Below are 23,901 nucleotides of genomic sequence, written 5' to 3' on the forward strand. Positions count from 1 at the left end.
AGCCTCCTGAAGGCAAGGACCCTGCGTCATTCACATTATCGGAGCCCCCAGGGTGACAACAAATAAACATTTGTGGATGCCGGAAGTGGTGCCATTGACCATGACATAACTTCTACCGAATAACCCTCAAAACGCCAGCAGTCACCCTTTCAACCAAGGATACAACCCACAATGGACTCTTTTGCGTGAGGTCAAATGAGACGATGCGAGATGCTGTGTGTCCCTAACTGGTAACGCGTCCTACAAACAAATAATGACTGTTGTTGATGTGCCTCTATTGCCCTTGTCGGGGGGTTGGTCCCTTTCTAACGACCCTTAGGCTCTGACGGGCATTTCTCGTCCCTGAGCCTGACTCATCTGCCCCACCCGCTGGCTTATTCTTTCCAACATCCGTCTTCTCAGGAGTCTATACTTGGGTATCCCCAGCACCAGTCCCGCTGTTCTGGGTCCCACGACGGGTACGTCTAGAGCATTCCTGATGCCCGGGCGCCTTTATGTGGAGCACTGGAGATGGTTCTTGAAGTAATGGAGAGCCAGCTTGAACCGGATCTGGTCGTGGGTGTTGGTCCGGAACGTGCTGTACATCGTCTCCAGGTCCGCCGCTGGAGAACGGGCCTGGTGACCTATGATCACTTCTGGGCACGACCCCACAAGCAAGCTCCCGAGCCCATCAATAAAGAACTCTGTGAAGAGAGGGAGAACATCAGCTGGAGAGACCCCGGGGCCATATCCCAGGGTCCGGGCAGGGGGGCGGGGCACAGTTTATACCCCTCAGGAGGTGGAGCCCATGCAAAGCCACCTGCCAGGCTGATGAGTGCGAAGGAATTCATAAGCATGTTTCTCAGGGATGTGGCCAGAGACACAGAGAGACACAGAGAGACACAGATCAGCTTTCTGGCTGGACAGAACTATGAACGTCCGAACTGAGGGAGCAAGAGGGGAACGAGGGAGGGGACCGGCCTATAGGGGGAGGGCGTCTCACATGGGAGCAGCCGTTGGGGGATAAGAGGCAAAACGAGGGGGGAGAAGGGAGGCAAGAGAGACCTTGTCTGGGGGAAAAGGGAGAGAGGCCCAGCGTGGCAGGCAAGGACCACGATCGGTGGTGCATGTCCCTTGGAAAGAACAGACTCCTGAGGTCAAGTCCAGAGGCCAGAACCTTCCTCACCCCTCCAGCTCTTCCCCACCTGAGTGAGCCACTCGCCGCAGGCGGGGGTCGAAGCCAACTCTCTGCAGTCGCTCTGTGTGGGCCAGGAAGAAGTTGACCACGCCGCTGGTCACCACACAGCGGGGGAAGCCATCCAGGGGTCCGAAAGAGCCTGGCCTCCGGTGAAGACAGTCCCCATTCTGACTCCGCTCCAGCAACAGCTTAAACTGGAACACGTTCCCGAGCACACTGCCACCTACCTGACCCGTGGGCAGAGAGACGCGCGTCAGAGAACACAGACTTGATATTCAGGTTGCCTCTGCCAGGAAGCCTTCCTGGACTGAACCTCAGTCACTGATGAGGGAGCAAAAGGCAGGCTGAGGGCAAAGCAGAAGCTGACACCCTCCACCCCACCCCCCACCCCCACAGCCACGGTGGGATGTGCGCGAGGTTCCTCAGGCACTCCTGCCCAAGAACAAAGGAGAGGCGAAAACAAATGGCTAACCGATAGAGATCACGGTCCTGCGGGACCTGAGTCCCCCTCGGTTTGCAACTCTGTTGATTTACAAGGAAAAAGTAATCTCAGAAACATATAGAGTCGATTTCCTGGGACCCTCATGCCACCCTCCTCTCCAGAGGACAGAAACTCTCATATAACCAGTCGCTTCTCACACACTTGTAACGCCTAAGGGTCCCCTCCTTGTGCTATAATAAAAACACATTTTTGCACCGAAGGTGTCTCAAGAATTCTTTCTTGGCCCATCGGCTCCAAACCCCAACACTCCAAACCACATCAGTTACCAGAATCACGCCTGGGGCGCCTGGCTTAAGCATCTGACTTCCACTCAGGTCATGATCTCACCGTTACCGCGTTCGAGCCCCGTGTCGGGGTCTGAGCTGACGGCTCCGAGCCTGGAGCCTGTTTCAGATCCTGTGTCTCCCCGTCTCTCTGCCCCTCCCCTGCTTGCGCTCTCTCTCTCTCTCTCTCTCTCTCAAAAATAAATAAACATTTTTAGAAATGTAAAAAGATAAAAATAGAAACAAGGATCACACCTGTTCCGTATCTACCCTTCATACTATCCCTTGGATTCACTCTTTTTGCTGTCGCAACATGCCTTTCCACACACCAGCAAGGTCCGTTGATCTTTTCATTCCTTCCTTCTTAAAAAATGTTTATTTATTTCGGGGAGAGAGAGAGAGAGAGAGAGAGTGAGCAAGGGAGGAGAGAGAGAGAGAGAGGGAGACACAGGATCCGAAGCAGGCTCCAGGCTGACGGCAGATGAGCCTGATGTGGGGCTCGAACTCACAAAGCAGGAGATCACGACCTGAGCTGAAGTCGGACGCTTAGCCAAGCGAGCCACCCAGGCGCCCCTGACCTTTTCACTCCTGCTCACCCCAAGAAATCTCGCTGGTGGGAGCAGAAAGCACCATGTCCAAAGGGCAGACAAGTCTGCTCTGCTTACCCTACAGCAAGCTCGCTCTTTCCAGAAGGTAAGTCATTCCCTCCCGCGAGGCGGAGCAGTGCTTGGGTGCAGGCCCGCAGCAGCCTGCGTGCACAAGGGCCCCTTTGTGGAGTCACCACTGCCGGCCCTCTTGCAAGGGGCCTTGGGTCTCGAGCTGCCTCCCTTCCCCTGCTCTGCCCCTGCCCCCCCCCCCCCCCGAGAGGAGAGAAGAATCACCACTTCTTTCCTTCTTCCTTCAGCAAATAGACCCTCTGAGCTTTAAGTGGACTAAATTACAATACAGCCAGAGAGAGCAGGGGAGAGGGGCAGAGGGAAAGAGAGAATCCCAAGCAGACTCCACGCTCAGAGCAGCGCCTGACGCACGGCTCGATCTCACAACCCTGGGATCGTGACCTAAGCCAAATCGAGAGTCGGATGCTTAACTGACTAAGCCACCCAGGCGTCCCTTCTTTCTCCTTCTTCTTCCTCTTTTTTTTTAACCTCAATAAGGCTACGTACGCTTTTAAAAACGTTGTACCCTTCACATTTTTTTTTAATGATGTGTGACAGAAGGGCGCCTGGGGGGGGCTCAGTCGGTGAAGCGGCCGACTTCGGCTCAGGTCGTGATCTCACGACCGTGAGATCCGTGAGATCCGTGAGATCACGGATCTCAGGTCCTTGAGTTCGAGCCCCGCGTCGGGCTCTGTGCGGACAGCTCGGAGCCCGGAGCCTGCTTCCGATTCTGTGTCTCCCCCCTCTCTCTGCCCCTCCTCCGCTCAAGCTCGGACCCTCTCAAAAATAAACAAACAATAAAAGTGTTTACAAATAATAATAATAATACAATAAAACAAATCAATGGCGTGTGACAGCAACAGAGAGCACTGCTCTGTTTCCCCTCACACCGGTCCAGGGAGGAAGTTAGAAGTGATCCCATAAACACACCGTTTTAAAGATAGAACAAGGGTTAGGAGCGGAGCAGGGGTGGGGCGGGGGGGTCATTTACTCAAAGAAAAGTAAATATGGAGGCAGAGACGGAGGCCGCACACCTCCTGATCCCCGGTGTGGCGCTCTCAACCCGAGCTGTGCTGGCTTACCCATCTCCTGCATGAGCCCCTCGCCCTCCCGGGAGCCCTCCCTCCCCTGCCCCTACCTCTCTTCCCTCCCCTTCCCCTTCCCTCTCTTGGCTGTCTCTACAGATTGCAGTGGGGGGGGGGGGGGGCGGGTAAAAAGCGGCATCTCAGCCTTACCACGTCCAGTTCCGTTTTCTCTAGGACATCCACCAGCACCTCAATCTTGGTCTTGTCATTGAAGAGAAAATCATCATCCACCCAGAGAACGTATTTGGTGGTGACCTGAGAGATGGCCAGGTTCCTACCGGCGAACCAGCCCTGCGGGTGGAATGAGGGGAGAGCAGAGGTTGCCGGCCCCGGGCGCGTGTTAGAATCCCCCGGGAGCTTGCTAAATTCCCAACAGCCAGGCTGCACCCCAAACGGGAGGAAGGACAGGGACTCCCTGAATCAGAGGTTGATATGAAGAAAAGGCCAAGAGGGGCGCCTGGGCGGCTCAGTCGGTGGAGCGTCCGACTTCGGCTCAGGGCGTGACCTCGCGGTCCGCGGGTTCGAGCCCCTCGTCGGGCTCTGGGCTGGCAGCTCAGAGCCCGGAGCCTGCTTCCGATTCTGTGTCTCCCTCTCTCTCTCTGACCCTCCCCCGTTCATGCTCTGTCTCTCTCTGTCTCAAAAAATAAATAAACGTTAAAAAAAAAAAAAAAAGAAAAGAAAAGGCCAGGAAGCCCTTCGTTGGTCCCAGGGCCAATGTGGGGTGACCGGAGTCCTTTCTCGCCTGACTCTGTGACTCTCTTTCCACTTCCCCTCCTGGTGCCTGGAAAGTGTTGGAGGGTAGGACGCTATGGTATATATCATCCCCTTTTCTTTCTGTGTGTCCTTGCAGGAAAGGGTATGTGAAGGAGAGAGAAAGGGAGAGAGGGAGAGTGCCTCTAGCTTGGGTGGAATCATAGGGATCACGAGGTTCTCTGCTCTTGAATCTGCAGGTCAGGAATCCTTAGGATGTCCGACACCTCAAGTCACTTAGAAAGACTAATGTCCACACCAAGCGTGAGGAAAGACGGACTGATCACCTCGTTAGTGCAGAAAAGTAAGAGTGACCCGATTTCTCTGTGAAGGTGGAGTCAGCAACGGGGCTCAGAGAAGAGCCCCACCCCCTCCCCCCCCCCCGAATCGGGCTTCCTTGGGAAGGCCACTCAGGCAGCCCCCTCCAGGGAAGAACTGACTCTGGGTCCCAGGACCCAGATGCCTCCCCATCTGCCGGGGACACACCTTCCCAAAGGGCATGGTGTAATACTCCACAGGGTCGTCCTTAATCTTCAGGGGCTCCTTGCTGTCATCGGCCACGATCCCGGTCAAGTCTGGGTAGAACTCCCGAATGCTCCGGAGCATGGTCATGAGCTTGTGGGGACGGAGGAAAGTTTTGGTGGCGATGGTCACCAGGTCTCTGAGCTTCCTCTCTGGCCAAGAAAGGGTGGATGTCATGAACAGACACTTCTCCACAGAAGACATCCAGATGGCCAACCGACACATGAAAAAATGCTCAACTTCACTCATCCTCAGGGAAATACAAATCGAAACCACCATGAGATACCACCTGACACCTGTCAGAATGGCTCACATGAACGACTCAGGCAACAACAGTTGTTGGTGAGGATGCGGAGAGAGGGAATCTCTTTCGCACCGCTGGTGGGAATGCAAACTGGTGCGGCCACTCTGGAAAACAGTATGGAGGCTCCTCAAGAAGTTAAAAATAGAACCGCCCTACGACCCAGCAATTGCACTACTAGGCATTTATCCAAGGGATACAGGTGCTGTTTCGAAGGGACACGTCCCCCCCCCCCCCATGTTTATAGCAGCACTATCGACGATAGCCAAAGTATGGAAAGAGCCCAAATGTCCATCGATGGATGGATGGATAAAGAAGATGTGGGATATCTATACAATGGAGTATTACTCGGCAGCCAAAAAGAGTGAAATCTTGCCATTTGCAGCCACGTGGATGGAACCGGAGGGTATCACACTAAGCGAAATTAGTCAGAGAAAGACAAACATCATATGACTTCACTCATTTGAGGAACTTAAGATTAAAAAAAAAAAAAACCCAGATGAACATAAGGGAAGGGAAGCAAAAATATTATAAAAACATGCTGAAAGCCATCACCCCGCCCATGGCTTGTGGGCGACAGCTCCAGATCCCTACTGCAGCGCTCCTTCTCAGAATGACAGACGTCATCATTCCAGAAACCCCTTTTGTAAACACCTGTTGCACCATTACGTCAGCTCCCCTCGGGTCTGAGGGAGTGAGAGAAAAGTGAGCGGTGGAAAGGGTCAAGTAAATCGTGTTCAAGGGCCTGTCAAATGAATCATTTCCTCCCTTTCCTTGGCCCACAAGACACCTCTGGTTCTTTTGTTCTATGGGAAAGAGAGAACCCGGGGCACGAATTACTGTAGGATGTGGTCAAGGTAGGGGACTCCTGGCTAAGTTGGTGGCGTAGCTTTCTGTTCGAGATTCCTTAGTTTTCCCGATACAGAGCCATCATAAAGATACAAAGATATAGCCATGCTCCAAAGCACACGTTAGTTCCCAAGGAACAGAAATAAAAAGCAGTTGAGCGGGGCTGGAGCTGGGGCCTGCTGCATTCTGGAACCAGAAGCAGCGGCGGAGGCTGATTCTGAGGGGTGACGGAATTAAGGTGTCTCATGGGACGTGCGGGTCCAGAGCCGGGCTTTTTTTTTTTTTTTTTTTTTAGTGTTTATTTATTTATTTTGTGCGTGTTGGGGGGAGGGGCACAGAGAGATGGGGAGGGAAAGAGTCATAAGTAGGCTCCGCGATGTCAGCACAGAGCCCAGTGGTGCACTCCATCCCACAAACGCTGAGATCACGACCTCAAATCGAGAGTCAGACGCTTGAGCGACTGAGCCACCCAGGCGCCCCCAGAGCCGGGCTTGTTGCTAGAAGCCACAGAATGGAGCTAAGTTGCACACCCTCCATCCCTCGCCACCTACTCCCTGCCAGGCAAGGAACCCCAGGACGGCTATCAGCCCTGCACACACGTCTGGGCCCAAACAGAAATGACGCCACCCCCCCCCCCAGCCATGACCTGTGCCACGCCACCGTCGGGCCCAGAAACTGGGTCTTCCATAACCCCGATATCACCATGAGGCAGAGTCCGGAGAGGGAAGGGAGAGAGAAAACAAAACAAGCAAGCAAAATCTCCTACTCAGGATGAGCTCACCCACAAAAATTACAAAACACCCAAAGAAAAATTAGGATGAACAACAGCCAATGAGTCTACCACGGATCGACCACATAGAGACGAACCCATTCCGGATAGACTGGCAATAACAGAGGAATCCAAAAACGATTTAAAATGAGAATGCTTAAAATTTTGAAGCAATATGGGGCACCTGGGTAGCTCAGTCAGTTAAGCGTCCAGCTTTGGCTCAGATCATGATCTCGCGGTTCATGGGTTCGAGCCCCAAATCGGGCCCTGTGCTGACAGCTCAGAGCCTGGAGTCTGTTTCATAGTCTGTGTCTCCGTCTCGATCTGCCCCTCCCCCATTCATGCTCGCTCTCTCTCTCTCTCTCTCTTTCTCTCTCTCCCAAAAATGAACGTTAAATTTTCTTTTTAATCTTTAATATTTTGTTCTTTTTTTTAATGTTTATTTATTTTTGAGACAGGGAGACACAGAGCATGAGTGGGGGAGGGGCAGAGAGAGAGGGAGACACAGAATCTGAAGCAGGCTCCAGGCTCCGAGCTATCAGCACAGAGTCCGATGCGGGGCTTGAACTCATGGACTGTGAGATCATGACCTGAGCCAAAGTCAGACGCTTAACCGACTGAGCCACCCAGGTGCCCCATTTTTTTTTTTTTAATCTTTGAGGCAAGAAATAACAGAATCACATGTATGAAAAAGAAAATATGAAATAAATCAGGCATAAGTGAAATGAAAATATTTGGATATGAAAACAACTCAAAATTATAGAAAATAAATGGTAAGAACCAAAAGAGGGACGTGACTTCACATGTATTAGAATATTTTTAAAAGCAAAAGAGAATGCTATGAACAACTTTTATGACCCCAAATTGGTGATTTTATATCAAATGGATAATCCTATAGAAACACTTAAAAACGGACTCAATGTACATACAGATCAATAAGCACTAAAGACACAGGGTGTTGATATTTTAAAATTTCTCCTTTTTCTCTCGCTTCTTCCCACTCACATTCCTTCCCTTAACCCCCAAACACGTCCCCCGCAAACTTAGACCAAAGACAAAAAGAAAAAAAGAAAGAAAGGAAAAGAAAGAAAGAAAAGAAAAAAGACACAAGGACCAGACAAGCTAAAAGAAAAAAACTTCAAGGGACCTGTAATTCCTGTATTGTTACAATTCATTTCAGAAAATTAGTTTAAAAAAAAAAAAAAGGAGAGCTACTCAACTCATTTTATGAGACTGTATAATATAGATAACAAAACCAGGCAAGGACATTACCAGACAAGATAGTCTCAGTTTTGAACACAGGCGCAAGAATCCTAAACAAAATAGTAGCAAATTTAATTCAGCATTTAGTCAAATGGCACACTGCCATCCAAATGGGTTTGTTGCCGTGGATGGAACTGGAGGGTATTCGGCTGAGTGAAGTCAGAGAAAGACAGATGTCACATGTTTGCATCCATATGTGGAATTTGGGAAACTTAACGGAAGACCGTGGGGGAAGGGAAAGGGAAAAAGTCGTTTCAAACAGAGAGGGAGGGAGGCAAGCCATAAGAGACTCTTAAATACAGAGAACAAACTGAGGGTTGATGGGGGTGGGGGAGAGGGGAAAACGGGTGATGGGCACTGAGGAGGGCACTTGTTGGGATGAGCACTGGCTGTTGTATGGAAGCGATAAATCATGAGAATCTACTCCCAAAGCCAAGAGCACAGTGTATGTTAGCTAACTTGAAAATAAATTATATTTAAAAAAAAAAATGGGTTTGTTGCAGAGGCGCCTGGCGGGCTCAATCTGTAGAGCATGTGATTCTTGGCCCAAGATCAAGAGTCCCACATTGGGCATCAAGATTACTTGAAATAAATAAATAGAATAAAACAGTTTAAAAAAAAATGGGTTTGTTCCAGAAACGTGAGGATATTCCGCTGCAGGAAATTAATCAGGGACTCCTGGGTCGCTCAGTCAGTTACGGGTCCAACTCTTGATTTCAGCTCAGGTCATGATCTCACAACCGTGAGATCGAGCCCCACGTTGGACTCCATGCTGGGTGTGGAGCCTGCTTAATATTCTCTCTCTCCCTCTCCCGCTCCCCCTCTCCCCCACTCACGTGCTCTCTCTCCCTCAGAGAAAGAAAGAAAGAAAGAAAGAGAAAGAAAGAAAAAAAAAAGAAAGAAAGAAAGAAAGAAAGAGAAAGAAAGAAAGAAAAAAAGAAAGAAAAGAAAGAAAAAGAAAGAAAAGAAAGAAAAAGAAAGAAAGAAAGAAAGGAAGAAAGAAAGAAAAAGAAAAAAAGAAAATCACCCAATGTAAATCACTACATGAACCCAATTAAAGGAGAAAAATTATTTCAACGGATGCAGATAAATTATCTGATTAAAATCCAACACTCATCCATAATAAAAACTCTTAGTAAGAAAACAGAAAATAGAAGGTAGAAACAGAAAAAGCCTTGGCAATAGAAACAGAAGGAAATAACTTTCTTAGCCTGATACATTTACCACTCCCACACAGCAAACATTAATAGTGTAGCACTAGATTGCTCAGGAACAAGTCAAATCACCCTCTAGGACTCACTGCCACTATTCAACCCTATACCGGAAGTTTTTGCCAAATGGAATAAGACAAGAAAAAAAAAAGTATAAGAATTAAAAGCAAAGGAAGGGACAAAAAAAAATCAGTACTTATCTAAGAGACTCTGTGTTTAAACACATCATCAATAAGAGGGCAGCAAAGATTCTTTTTATGAGCCCAACGTTCGAAAGTCACTGATGTCCTGGGGCTCAGTCAGTCAAACGTCCAACTCTCGATTTTGGCTCAGGTCGTGATCTCACGGTCACGGGATCGAGCCCCACGTCACAGTCTCTGCTGAGCATGGGGCCTGCTTAAGGTTCTCTCTCTCCCTCCCTCTGCCCATCTTCCCCGCTTGTGTGCTCTCTCTCTCTGTCTCTCAAAAAAAAAAACAAAACAAAACAAAACACTGCTGTCCTGTATACTAGCAACAACGAATCAAGAGGTAGAAGAAAAAGATCCAGGGACAGCCCGGGTGGCTCAGTGGGTTAAGCGTCCAACTTAGGCTCAGGTCATGATCTCGTGGTTCGTGGGTTCAAGCCCCGCGTCGCCCTCTGTGCTGACAGCTCGGAGCCTGGAGCCTGCTTCAGATTCTGTGTCTCCCTCTCTCTCTGCCCCTCCCTCACTCATACTCTCTCTCTCAAAAATAAATGAACATTAAAAAAAATTTTTTTAAAGAAGAAAAAGATTCAATTCACAATAACAATAAAAAACATAGAGCACCTAAGACTAAATCCAACAAAATGTGTGCAATTTCTTTACGAATAAAATTACAAAATAAATTAATTATTGAAGAGCTTATGAAGAGACTATCGCAGAAACCATAAGATGGAAAGGTATACCAGATTCGTGACTGAGAATATTCAACTTTACCAAGTTGCCAACTCATCTCTAAATCATCTATAAATTCTATGATATGCTAATCAAAATTTCAAGGGATTTTGGAGGAGCTTGATGAGAGGGTCCTGAAATTCTAATGGAAAAGTCAAACACCAAGAAGAGCTAAGAAAATGGTGCAAACGAAGTACAGTCATCCTGAAGTATAGATTTAAAAAAAATTTTTTTTAATGTTTATTTATTTTTGAGACAGAGAGAGACAGAGAGGGGGCGGGTCAGAGAGAGAGGGAGACACAGAATCCGAAACAGGCTCCAGGCTCCGAGCTGTCAGTACAGAGCCGGACGCGGGGCTCGAACTCACAAACTGCGAGATCACTGGCCTGAGCCAAAGTCGGACGCTTAACTGACTAAGCCACCCAGGCGCCCCCTGAAGTATAGATTTTATCCCCACTAGATGTAAAACTTATTATACAGCTTACTGAAGTCTTATGGGATTGGCCCAAGGAGAAACAGACCAATGCAACCCAACAAAGCCAAGATTCAGACCCCTGCATATATGAAACTTGGTATGTGACAGACTGGTCACACAAGCCATGGAGGAGGAGGATAGATAGGCTCATTAATATATGGTGTGGGGACGATATGCTATTCATATACAAAAAAATCAGATCCCCAGCACATACCACACATAAAAATAACTTGCCCGGGGATTAAATATCGACATGTGAAAAGCCAAACGTACAACTTTGAAAAAAAAAAAAATACAGGAAAATATCGTTATGGCTTCAAGGTAGGGAAGAGTTTCTTGAGCAAAGCACAAAAAGCAAAAGCTAGAAAAAAAAATCACTTCTACTACATTAAAGGATACAACTTTCACATAACAAACGACGCCAGAAACAAAATCAAAAGACAAGCCGCAGATTGACAAAAGGTCAGAATCTAGAACTTCATACCATAAGGTACGATAACTTTTATGAACAGCTCAAAACCACGCTCAATGCTCTATGCGTGTGCGCGCACACACACATGCGGGTGGGAATAGAAATTTACATATGAAATGTACAAAAACCAGGAAAAGAAAGATGTATGTGATCATTTGTTAACAGAAGGGAGGGGGATAAGATTGTGGAAGTTTCTACCTAAAAATAACACCTTGTCTTTAAAGCAAACCTGAAGCCAAAAAGGAAAACAAATTATGTGACTTTCTTGTACTTAATTCTCTTATTTTTGAGATAGTTGTGTTAGGCAAATATTTTAAATCCTTCTCCCTGGATATTTCATGCTATTACCCTTAAATAGTAATTCAATTTGTATTTTGAATAGACTCTATTTGGATAGAGTAGACTTTGAATACATACATAATATATTCAAAAAATGCCAAGCGGTTCAAAATTCTGAATATATCGAACGTTATACCATGAAACAATTTCTTCCCATCTCTGTCCCCCAATGAGGAAACCAGGAGGCAACCAATGTTACCAACGTCTTGTTCGTTTTTCCTTAATCCAGCAATAAATGTAGATGCATTTTTTTTCCTCTCTTCCTTTTTACAGACATGGTAGCTTACCCTTCCCTCTCTTCTGTACCCGCCTATAACTTGGAAATCATTTTGTACCAGCATAAAAAAAAAAAAAATCTCCTCCTGTTTTCCCCCTTCCCTCCTTCAGAATGCCACTGCGTGGAATTTCATTATATGGATGGACCCCACTTGATCTAACCAATGCATCCCACTACTCAGGTTTTTGCTGCAATAAAGAACCTCAAACAAACGTCATTTCACACAGATATAAGTATAGCATGATAATTTCTAGAAGTGTCATTGCTGGCCCGAAGGGAGTACACATCCCAAATGTTGATAGATATTGCCAAACTACCTCCAGAAAGGCTATGCCAATTTACACCAGGCATAAGAATGCCTGCTCCCTGGGGCACCTGGATGGCGCAGTCCTTCAAGTGTCTGACTTCGGCTCAGGTCATGATCTCGCAGTTCGTGAGTTCGAGCCCCGCATCGGGCTCTGTGCTGACACCTCAGAGACTGGAGCCTGCTTCGGATTCTGTGTCTCCCTCTCTCTCTGCCCCTCCCCCGCTCATGCTCTGTTTCTCTCTCTCTCTCTCTCAAAAATAAATAAAGATTAAAAAATTTTTTCAAACAGTGCCTTCCCCCCACTCCTCCTCCAATCCTTTCTGATATGAATGTATTTCACATTTGTGCTTTTTTTTAAGCGTGGGACTGAGTACATATTTTAATGGCTGAAAGTATTGTTGGATTTAATCTGTAGCAAGCTGTGTATTTTTCCATCGGCTTAGTAGGCATTTTTTTCTTATTTTTTCAATTTTTTTTTCTTTTTTAAAATTTACATCGAAATTTATATCCAAATAGCATATAGTGCAACAATAATATCAGGAGTAGATTCCTTAATGCCCCTTACCCATTTAGCCCATCCCCCCTCCCATACCCCCTCCAGGAACCCTCAGTTTGTTCTCCATATTTATGAGTCTCTTCTGTTTTGTCCCCCTCCCTGTTTTTATATGATTTTTGTTTCCCTTCCCTTATGTTCCTCTGTTTTGTCTCTTAAAGTCCTCATATGAGTGAAGTCATATGATTTTTGTCTTTCTCTGACTAATTTCACTTAGCATAATACCCTCCGGTTCCATCCACACAGTTGCACATGGCAAGATTTCATTCTTTATGGTTGACAAGTAATACTCCATTGCATGTACATACCACATCTTCTTTATCCATTCATCCATCGATGGACATTTGGGCTCTCTCCATACTTTGGCTATTGTGGATGGTGCTGCTATAAACATGGGGGGTCATGTGTCCCTTCGAAACAGCACCTGTATCCCTTGGATAAATGCCTAGTAGTGCAATTGCTGGGTCTTCGGGTAATTCTCTTTTTAGCTTTTTTGAGGAACCTCCATACTGTTTTCCAGAGTGGCTGCACCAGCTTGCATTCCCAAGTAGGTGTTTTTTTCAAACATGTATTTATTTAAGTAATCGCTGCACCCAGCCTGGGGCTCGAACTCCCAACCCCCAGAGTAAGAGACACACCCTCCACCGACTGAGCCAGCCGGGTGCCCTGGCTTATTAGGCGTTTTTATTGATTCACAGGCGCTTGCAAATAAAAGCACACCTTTGACTTTAATGCGTGCTGAAGATATATTTTTTTTCCCAATTTGTTCTTTGTCATTTGCCTTTGCCTTTGGTGGGTTTCTGCCATAAAAACATTGAACAATTTTGGGTATTTTACGTGAGTAGTCTTTCCTTTCTGGCCTTTGCGTTTTGTGACGTATAGAAAGGTCTTATATTCTAGGATTGCTTTTTTTTCACTCCATGGATTTTTTTTTTTTTTTTTTTTGCTCTGGCACTTAAAAATATGCGATATTTGATCAATTTGGAATCTCTCTTGGTATGAGCTGTAAGACAGATTCAACTTTCTATCTTCCACGTAGCTCCACAGCTGTCCCATGGGATTTCTTGGCTAATCCATCTTTTTTTGCCCTTTAATTTGAAAAGCTGCCTTCGTTACATGGTAGAATTCTAACATGGTCGTTTCTGGATTTCCAGTTGGACTCCATTGATACATCTAGCCACGTTCTAGTACCATTCTGTTCTTGTTACTATTACTTATTAAGACGTTGTCATTCATTTTGTTTTTTTCAAAATAAGCCCAACCATATAATAAGTTAAATATGATTAAGCGATATTAGGAGCGTGTGTCCTCGAATCAGCCCCCCACCCCACCCCCACCCCCACCAAGCAAAGCTTGTTTGTCAGGAATCCAATCAGAGCTGTTATTTTCATTGAATCTCCTCCTCCACCTCTCAGGGGATGGTGGGGGGCGGGGATCCCTTCCGATTGTCACCAAAAGCTCCACAGGATCCCACCCTGGAGCCCCGGGGGCAAGGGCCTCACCTGGTCCAGGGTCATACAACCTGGGGATGACAGAATGGCGGATGGTCACTGGAAATCTGGCGACTGAGGACTTGGACTCCAGACTCACTGGAGGGAGACAGAAGGGCAAGGTGGGCAGCACCGCGTCTGGGTCACTTTCCACGCTGCCCCAAGGAAGCCGATTTGAAGCCAGGTGAAGGCCCGGTAGAGAATGTCCCGCCTGGGATGAGACTGAGGACCCCATAACGTTGACAGCATTCTGGCACCTGACTTGCTGTGCGTCCCTGGGGCAACCTGCTGACTGCCCCCCCTTTTTTTTTTCAATTAAGTTCTATGCCTCACACGGGGCTCGAACTCACGACCCACGAGGCCGAGAACAAGAGTGGCATGCTTTATCAACTGAGCCACCCAGGCGCCCCCAAAGGGAAAACAGCGACTTGAATTCATCCGGAAAGAACCTGGGGCTGCCATCAGGGCGGCAAGGATTGTTCTCCCAGGGAATCCCTGGGGTGGGGGGTGGGGGGTGGGAGACAAAACCACTGCCCTTGGGACTGGGAGTTCCCCCACATCCCTCTTTCCTGTCAGTGCCCAGGACGAGATACCGATGCGCAGACTGCTTCCCTCCCCTCCCGCAGCTGAGAGCTACAGATAACGGGCAACAGGGCCCGATGGCTTCCAGGTACACAGCACGAATGATCCGTCCTCACAGAGAGGTACGTGTTCTTTCCTTCCAGTCATGCTATGGGGTCAGTGGCAACATGGGGATAATATGGAATACAGTATTTGGGAAGGTGAGACATCCAGGGTTAGAAACAGGAGCAAGGCAAGCGTGCTAAATGCAGGCGGGCTTCCTGGAGGAGGAGGACTTTGAGAGGGTCCCGTGGCTGCTTTCCCGCTCCCTTCGCATTTTGCCCTCCAAGCACAGGCTCTCACCCACATCCACCCTGGGGTGCTGGTACACTGTGCTGGTGTATGTCAGGCGCTGGAGAACGAAATTCAAAAGCTTCCGGTTACTGGTCGAAACGGTCAGCTGCTTCTGGCCTCTGCCCTGCACCACACTGTCCGGGGTGTCAGCAAGGGTGTTCAGTGTCCCCAGAGACGCTGTCAGGGTGACCTAGGGTGGGTGAGGTAGAAGGACGCTGAATGCGAGGAAAGGCACATACCCGGGATGGCCAGCAGGGGGCAGGGCACAGGCGGGAAAGAGGAGGCGCTCCGGGGTGCTCCTGAAAGCTGGGGTCTGGCACCGCAGGCAGTTGTAACTTTACTCTCAGCAAAGTAGAATCAAGTCCTGGGGCCTGGAGTGTTCCAGGGCCACTGCTCTCTCATCCCTTGGCTTACGGGATACCATGCTTCTAGATTTCTGCCTACTGCCGCGGGCTGCTTCTTTTGACTTTGGCTGCCTCTTCCTCCGTCTGACCTCCAAATGGAGTTTTTCAGGGTTCGGTTCTGTCCCCTTTTCTCTTCCTACTCAACACCTTCTAGAGGAGGCGGCTTTATGTATATATGTTTGAAAGTTTATTTATTTATTTTGAGAGGGAGAGAGAGAGCATGTGCCTGAGCGAGGGAGGGGCAGAAAAAGAGGGAGAGAGAGAGAATCCCAAGCAGGCTCCACACCGGTCAGCCACGGGGCTTGATCCCACAGACCCCGAGATCATGACCTGAACCAAAACCGAGAGTCATATGCTGAACCAGCTGAGCCACCCAGGCGCCCCTAGAGGAGGCATCTTTAAATACCATTCATAGGCTGATGGCTTAAAAATGTATGTCTCCAGGGGCTCCTGGGTGGCTCAGTCAGTTGAGGGTCTGACTTCGGCCTAGGTCATGATCTCACAGTCTGTGGGTTCGAGCCCCGCGTCAGGCTCTGTGCTGACAGCTCAGAGCCTGGAGCCTGCTTCGGATTCTGTGTCTCCCTCTCTCTCTGCCCCTCCCCTGCTCATGCTCTGTCTCTCTCTGTCACAAAAATAAATTTTAAAAAATTAAAAAAAATTTTTTTTTTTTTAAATGGATGCCTCCAGCTCCCATCTCTCTGAGCCCTAACTGCCCGGCTGTTTGCTCTGCTAGGAAATTCCCCAGGCGACTAACTCAAAGTTAAGTCTTCGCGACCAAACTATTGATGTTTCTCTATCAACCTGTTTTCCACTCTCTCCCTGCTTCTCCCAGCCTCGTGAATGGCGCCTTCATCCATTCAACCGGTGACGTCCCTGATGGAGGTCACTGCTATTCTGAGTCCTGCCGGATCTACCTTCAACACGTAGCTAGGACGGGTCCCCTTCTCTCCACCCCATTGCTACTCCCTAAAGCCCCTCTCCTCTCCTGCCTCCTCGTCCTCTGTGCATCCAGACATCTTTTGTGAAACGTACACTGGGTTATGTCACGTCTGCTGAGAACGCTTTGGTCAGCGGGCAGGTGTTTTCTGAGATCCCAACTAGAGGCACTGAGAGAAGAGCAGTGAATGAAACCAACTCCGCACCTTCCAGAAGCTTCTATTCTGGTGGGGGAGGTCGGCCACCAGTCTATCACGATGCATATAAAATAACTCAGGTACAGAAAGGCACCCTGAAGAAGATATGAGAGTACTGGGAAAGTGGCAGGGCATGGGGGGGGGGGGGGGCACTTTGCGGGGGGGGGGGCAGGCCATCGGGCACTGAGTAGTTTTGCAGATTTGCTCACTCATCACCCATTCCAACCTCTGGCATGCAGGGTGGGAAAACTCAAACTACATTTCCCAGACTCCTTTTCAAATTAGGGCTCTGGATATCTTTTGCCTCCAACCCATCAGCTCTACGGGCAGGAGAGCTGGATTTGGAGCCGTGTTAAGCGGGCCACGGAAGGCTAAGGGCACGGAGCATCGGTCTTGCCGGAGCTCACCCTGACTGAGGCAACATGCACAGAAGCCATGGCCGTGGCCGTGGCCGTGGCCACGGCTGTGGTCGCCACTTCCTCTTGAGGCGGAAGCAGCAGCATCTGTGATGGCCCAGGTCTTTAGAAGTCCTCCTCGGAGCTCCGGCCGCTGGAGTTCATGAAAATCATGCCTTCTGGAGGCACCCTTTCTCCTCTCCCCACCTGGGACTCATGTCAGTTGTTCAATCTGGATAAAGACTCTGTCAAAATCTGAGACCAGCCACCACTGGGGAAGCAGGGTGTGGACAGGAGGCCAAGTGCAAAACGGGGCTGGAAAGGGGACTTGCCTTATAGAAGGGGGCATCTTGTCCTTCAAACTGAAGGCCTGGAAGACACAGATGAAAGGAGGAAAAAAAACACACCAGTTGAGAGGGTGTCAAATGTTCCCTGACGCTCCTACCCTCCCGGTGGATCCTATACATCCTTCCAGAACCCCTTCAGTGTCCCCTCCTATCCAGGGCATCTGCCGAACACTCCTCTCTCCCTGGGGGTTGTGTTAGGGGGTGTCCCCTGTCCTCAAATTCCAGTGGTTCTAAAACCTCTGATGCCCACCCTCAGCACTGGACGGGGACTGTGAATTAATCCAGCACTTTCCAGGCATCTCTGTTACTGAAGGGAAGGCCGCAACGGATCATACTATATGTGAGGTTTCTAGAACAGTCAAATTCGCAGAGACAAGACATTCTACTGAATGGTGGCTGCCGCAGGCAGTGGGGGGAAGGGACTTAAAATTAAATTGGGTACAGAGTTTCAGTGGGGGAAGATTAACAAGTTCCGGAGACAGATGACGGTGCCGGTTGCCGAACGATGAGAATGTAATGCCACAACCCCGTGTGCTTCAAAATGATGAATACGGTAAATTTTAGGATATGCACATTTTACAATAAAAAAAAGGAATCATCCGTGAAATTGGCAAAGTAACATCTACCTCACAGGGATGTGGTCCTGAACTAGAGACGTGTCTAGAAATCCCTCGTTGGAGGGGCGTTTTAACCAACATAAATATTCTTTTCAATATGCTGTCCCAGGAGGTGGGCTCATCTTGGCCTGTTCCCATGATTGACGGGACGCCAAAAAGCCAACGATGTCCTAAGAGCCCTTGAGGCACACAGATTTCTGTCCTCTTCTGTGTCATCTCGGGTCCCCTGGGAGGTCACCACCACTGAGGGTGATTCCCAGGGGCGGAAGCAGTGAGACCGACATTCAGGGAAATCACGCCAAGCTTCCTGCGTTGTGCTGAGCACACAGCAGGCACTCAATACACGACTGTCCCCTTCCACTCCCCAATTTTGCTTCAGAAGGGTTAAGAAAGTTGCCTGGCTCCTCTCCAGACAGAGACGTACCTACCTGGGAGGGGAACCGTGTGCAGGGGCATCACCTCTACCCCATGGACCGGGTACCCAAAGGGGAGGTTGGGCTGAGCCAGCAGCGGCGGTGAACGGGGCAACCCTTCTCTGCAGGGGACAGAACCAGAACCGTTAGCAGCCGCTCTGACGTGTCTCCCCGGTCGGTTCTTTTTTTTTTTTTTTTTTTTTAACGTTTATTTATTTTTGAGACAAAGAGAGATGGAGCATGAACAGGGGAGGGTCAGAGAGAGAGGGAGACACAGAATCCGAAACAGGCTCCAGGCTCTGAGCGATCAGCACAGAGCCTGACGCGGGGCTTGAACTCACGGACCGCGAGATCATGACCTGAGCCGAAATCAGACGCTTAACCGACTGCGCCACCCAGGCGCCCCCCCACCCCACCCTGGACAGTTCTTAAAGTGGTACCTGTGTCCAGAGCTTTGTGCTGCCAGGGGGAGAAAGTGAAAGCGGATTGCCCTGTGCACCCCTCCGTCCCCTCCCTCCTTTATTCCTGCCCTTCCCTCCAGCCTTGAATCCCACAAAGGAATCGAGGCAGTTTACAACAAGGCACATGCGAAATCCAAATCACAACCAGCGAAAAAGAAGAAACAAAATAATCAGAGCATATGGGCCAACCCAGCTGCGGTAGCCCAATGCCAGGGTCACTTCCTGGTAGCCAGGGTACAAACGGGTGGCCAGTCAGGACTCTGGTCTTATTATCAAAAAGACAAAAGCAAACAACTCCCGAGGTGAATACACTTCTTCCTGGCACTGAACTCACAAAGAAGATATATCGTAAGAAACGTGATTCGTTGCCTTGATATTTTCAGAGCAAACACAGTGACAGTTTTCATACGGTTTTGTTGTTGCAACAACCTCAGTCAAGGGCAAGCGCGGAAGAATCCAGTGAGATTGAGTCTTTGAGGCACTAAGGGAATCTGGTTGAAACGCAGCCTTTTAGGGATCCAGTGTGGCCAAGCGTATCATTTAGATCACCTGGAAGAAAGATCAGACGACTGTAGCGAGTATTTATGACGATACAAAAGAGAGAAAATTTTAAAATGGAAAATGATATAAATAGGCAACTAGCAGAAGAGACACTACAAATGGCGAATACATATATGAAACGTGCTCTGCTTCAAAATTAATCGGGGAAATGCAGCTTCTAAAACAATGACCTAGGGGCCCCTGGCTGGCTCACTCAGCAGAGTATGCAGCTCTTGATCTCAGGGTTGTGAGTTCGAGCCCCGCGGTGGGTGTACCGATTACTTAAAATAAAACAAAAAAAACCAGGGGTGCTGGGACGCCTGGGTGGCTCAGTCGGTTGAGCGTCCGACTTCGGCTCAGGTCATGATCTCGCAGTTCATGGGTTCAAGCCCCGCATCAGGCTCTGTGCTGACAGCTCAGAGCCTGGAGCCCGCTTCTGAGTCTGTGTTTCCCTCTCTCTCTCTACCCCTCCCTCCCCTGTTCACACTCTGTGTGTCTCTCTCTCTCAAAAATAAACAGAAAAGGGGCGCCTGGGTGGCGCAGTCGGTTAAGCGTCCGACTTCAGCCAGGTCACGATCTCGCGGTCCGTGAGTTCGAGCCCCGAGTCAGGCTCTGGGCTGATGGCTCGGAGCCTGGAGCCTGTTTCCGATTCTGTGTCTCCCTCTCTCTCTGCCCCTCCCCCGTTCATGCTCTGTCTCTCTCTGTCCCAAAAATAAATAAAAAACGTTGAAAAAAAATTTAAAAAAAAATAAAATAAAATAAAAATAAACAGAAAAAAAATTTTTTTTTTTAAGCAGAGGTGCCCAGGTGGCTCAGTCGGTTAAGCGTCCAGCTTCAGCTCAGGTCATGAATTCAGGGCTCATGGGTTCGAGCCCCACAATGGGGGCTGTCAGCGCAGAGCCTGATGCGGGGCTCAAACTCGCAAACCATGAGCTCGTGACCCGGGCCAAAATCAAGAGTCCAAAACTTAACCCCCTGGGCCACCCAAGTGCCCCCCCATGCACCATTTTCTAATTGAAGTATAACACGGCGCTAACCAGACTCAAATGAACCCGAGATCTTAGCCAATATTAAGCTCCACCAATAATTTCAAGGATACAGGGACACCTGGGTGGCTCAGTCGGTTAAGTGACAGACTCTGGATTTCAGCTCATGTCATGATCTCACGGTTGGTGAGATCAAGCCCCCGGGTAGGGCTCCCGGCTGACAGCACAGAGCCTACTTGGGGATTCTCCCTCTCCCTCTCTCTCTGCCCCTCCCCTGCTCTCATGCGCCCTCTCTCTCAAAATAAATAAAATCATGATAATAGTTTCAAGGATACAGACAATTACGCGGCACAGACAGAGCACACAGAGATCTTGGGAATCCCGGGGGGGGGATCCCCTGTCATGCCTTCCCACGTCAGACGTGCTCTCTGGCCGAGGATAATGTGATCTCCAAATGGGGGTTGGCTGAATTCCCTCACATGGCAGAAAGCATGTAAGGTATGAATCATCTCCATTCTACGACCCCCAGAGAGTTGCACAGCTTAGGTGACATTCACCAGGGGCCGAAGATTCTGGGTTATTTATTCTATGTGATCGCGTTGCCCCCCTGTGTTACAGGGGAGGCAAGGAGACGAGAAGGTCCCACTCCTGGAGGACCAAGGCACCCATAACCGGAATCCTAGGTCACCTGTTCAGTCACAGAAATGAGGCCAGCTCTGAAGGCCGCCTTCTGGAACCATCCCTTTTGGAATTCCCAGAATGGGAAGCCGTTCTCCCTCCTCAGGCATCGCCCCCCTCCCCGGCCCTCCCTCTGGTCCTGTAAACACACTGAGCTTGGGACTGAACTTCTGAGCTCCGCGCGGGTTGCTGACCACCTTCCGTGGGCCACAGCCCGCCCACAGTCACCCCGCACCGGGCTGGGGCTCGGTGGTCCTTACAGCAGCGGCAGGGACAGCGAGGTGGACGCGGACTGTGTCCTCTCTGTTCCTCTGGGAGCGTCCCGGGAGCGGCATTCAGATCAGTCCTGTCTCGGTACCTAACTCGGCGCCTCGCCCAGAGCGGGCATCTCGCCGAGGCCACCTCAAGTCCCCGACTACAGGGACCTCACAGGCAGTGGCAAAGGGAGACCAGGAGAGCCAGTGGGAACCACAATACTGGCAGGAGGCAAGCAGAGGCTGCCACGGGGCGCAGAGCCAGGCACAGGTCCCGCTTGGCGTGACAGCTTTATCACATCAAGTTATGGCTGTTTATACGCTTTTCTGACCTCTGCTGTCCTATCAGTTCATTGAGGCTACAACCTCGGTACCGTTTTGAGCCCTTTCGTGGATCAGTTCATTACAGGTCCCAACAACCCCGGGTACTGTTATTGTCCCCATTATACAGAAGAGGGTAAGCAGCTCGCCCAAGGTCACCCGGCTGGGACATGGAAGACGCACTGTTAACCGCGGAGCCCGAATGCTCCTCACGCAGCTAGGTGGGGCCAGGCTTCAAAGCCATGCCAGAATCATCTGTTGGGTTCCCCTGGCTCTTCGACTCGCAACGCTGCCTCCTGCCGCTGCCCCATCTCTTTTTCTGGAGTCTTCTATTTGTATGTAGTTTGGGGGGTGGGCGGGTAGTAGTTGATTCCCACAAGCAAACCTGGAGGGGCCCTACTCACCCTTCCCCTTCCTTGACTCATGACTCAGGCTCAGTCAACTGAGCACCCGGGGACCGTTCATCCCAGAGACACTGCTGTCCCAGGAGTAGAAGGAACATGTAACTTCCAGCTGCCTCCTCAACAGGTCGCCCCGCCTTCCCTACTATGTACTCTGCACCGAAAAGCCAGAGCCCCGTTTTACAAAAGCATCTCAGGTAAGAACGGGCCACTTTAAAAAACCGTTTGGTTCTGGCGCGCGTGGGTGGCTCAGCCGGTTAAACGTCTGACTCTCCATCTGGGCTCAGGTCGTGATCTCATGGTTCGTGAGATCGAGCCCCGCGTGGGGCTCTGTGCTGACAGTTGGAGCCTGCTTGGGATTCTCCCTCTCTTTCTCCCTCTCCTCTCTCTCTCTCTTTCTCTCAAAATAAATAAATGAACATTAAAAAAAAAAAAAAAAACCCTAATTCCTTGCATTACTCAGAAAGCAAAATGCGCACCCTTCCTCCTGGCCTCCTGGCCTCTCTGAGTTCATGCACCACCAGCCCTCCCTTGACTTACTAGGTTCCAACAGCCGTCGCCTGCTTTCTTGTCATTCAGCCATCACAAAATTCATCCCCCGTCTCCACCACCTGCCCAGGCTTTGGGCCCTGCCTTAACTCTTCCTTCTGAGATGCTCCCTTACAGGAGACGCTGGGGACTCCTGCTTCATATACAAATCAGAGTCCAAGGTCACTTTGCTTCACCATCCCATTAAATCTTAGGCATTTAGTAGCATTCTGCCACACAAATTTAACTGGCACCTCCATAGGTGCCATCTAATATTTAGGTGACTTATGTATCTCTTAATGAATCATGTATCTCCTGTAAGAACCATAAGAAGAGTAATATGAATAGTAAACCACAATAATAGTAGTAGGTGATATTTTTGCAATGCTTCGGTCCGTCAGACCCTTTACGGGATACTAGCTGTGTTAACACAATGTTCATTACGAGCCTTCACAAACCTCCGAAAGAAGTATCTCTATCGCCATTTTTCATATAAAGATACTTAAGTACTGGGGGGGGGGGGTCAGGTAACTTGGCATCCAGCTTGTTCCAGAGTTCAAGTCCCTAAGCGTCGTTCTGTTCTTTTTATTTTTTATTATAGCATGCCTTCCACTATGATTCATAAATGATTGCTGGAAAAAAGGAAAGGACGGGAGGAAGGAAAGAAGGGACGCCTCAGACTATCTTCATTCCTCTGCTCGACTCTTACGAGGAAATGCCCTAGATGTGCAAAGTTTGATACGTCTTCATGGACGGACCATTTTCTATCTTCCTCGGTTCTCACTCCTTGCTTTATTCCTAACGGTTCCCCCACACCCCCAGGGGCCCCTGCAAGAGAGGAGATCCTCCCTGTTTTCTTGGGACCCACACCCTCAGGACACAGGAGAGACCCAGGAGCCCCCCGCCCCCCGCCCCGGTCTGCATTACCTCCTCTGGAAGTGTTCAAATTCAGCCCGCCTCCTCGCTTTCACCGCAGGGAGTTCACTCTGGCCATGGGCATCCTGGAAGTTATAGCCTCCCTGCCCTTTGGGGGCTTCACATTTGCACTGGTTTTTCGGGAACAGCCTAAAACCAGAAAAGGGCTGTGCACAGGGGGCGGGAGGGGGGAGAACCCGCCATCTAAAACCCGGTGTGCGGTTCACCGTCCACCCTGGGCATCTCCTTCCCACACCCGCCCAGGTCTTACTTGGGATCCCAGCAGCAACACCTCCCAGAGACGCAGGGAGGGGAGGGGACGGAGAAGGGGGAGAAGGTCCCCTCTCTGGAATTATCCCCCGCACCCACTTTCTTTAAACTCGAGTCACATGGATGCCAGGGGCATCTTGGCCCCACC

The 23,901-nt window shown here is 49.5% G+C and overlaps 1 protein-coding gene across 1 annotated transcript; it reads right to left on the reverse strand.

Moving 5' to 3' along the window:
- Window positions 1-492: 492 nt before the first annotated feature.
- B4GALNT2 (beta-1,4-N-acetyl-galactosaminyltransferase 2) lies at window positions 493-23,889 on the reverse strand. Its single transcript, XM_049638151.1, has 10 exons — window positions 23,873-23,889; window positions 23,496-23,633; window positions 18,415-18,521; window positions 17,355-17,392; window positions 15,100-15,280; window positions 14,188-14,274; window positions 4,920-5,107; window positions 3,834-3,974; window positions 1,185-1,404; window positions 493-683 (listed from the first exon to the last, which is right to left on the reverse strand). Exons 1-10 carry the CDS (start codon window positions 23,887-23,889, stop codon window positions 493-495), a joined length of 1,308 nt encoding a protein of 435 aa, XP_049494108.1.
- Window positions 23,890-23,901: the final 12 nt, after the last annotated feature.

The sequence above is a fragment of the Panthera uncia genome, chromosome E1, assembly GCF_023721935.1.
Source record: "Panthera uncia isolate 11264 chromosome E1, Puncia_PCG_1.0, whole genome shotgun sequence".
NCBI classification, from domain to species: domain Eukaryota; kingdom Metazoa; phylum Chordata; class Mammalia; order Carnivora; family Felidae; genus Panthera; species Panthera uncia.

Excerpts from the sequence above, each read along its gene's own strand:
- B4GALNT2 (XM_049638151.1), bottom strand. Across the intron at positions 15,281-17,354 it reads AAGATGCCCCCTTCTATAAG|GTCACCCTGACAGCGTCTCT; the intron begins GCAAGTCCCCTT and ends CACCCACCCTAG. Across the intron at positions 5,108-14,187 it reads GTTGTATGACCCTGGACCAG|AGAGGAAGCTCAGAGACCTG; the intron begins GTGAGGCCCTTG and ends TTTCTTGGCCAG.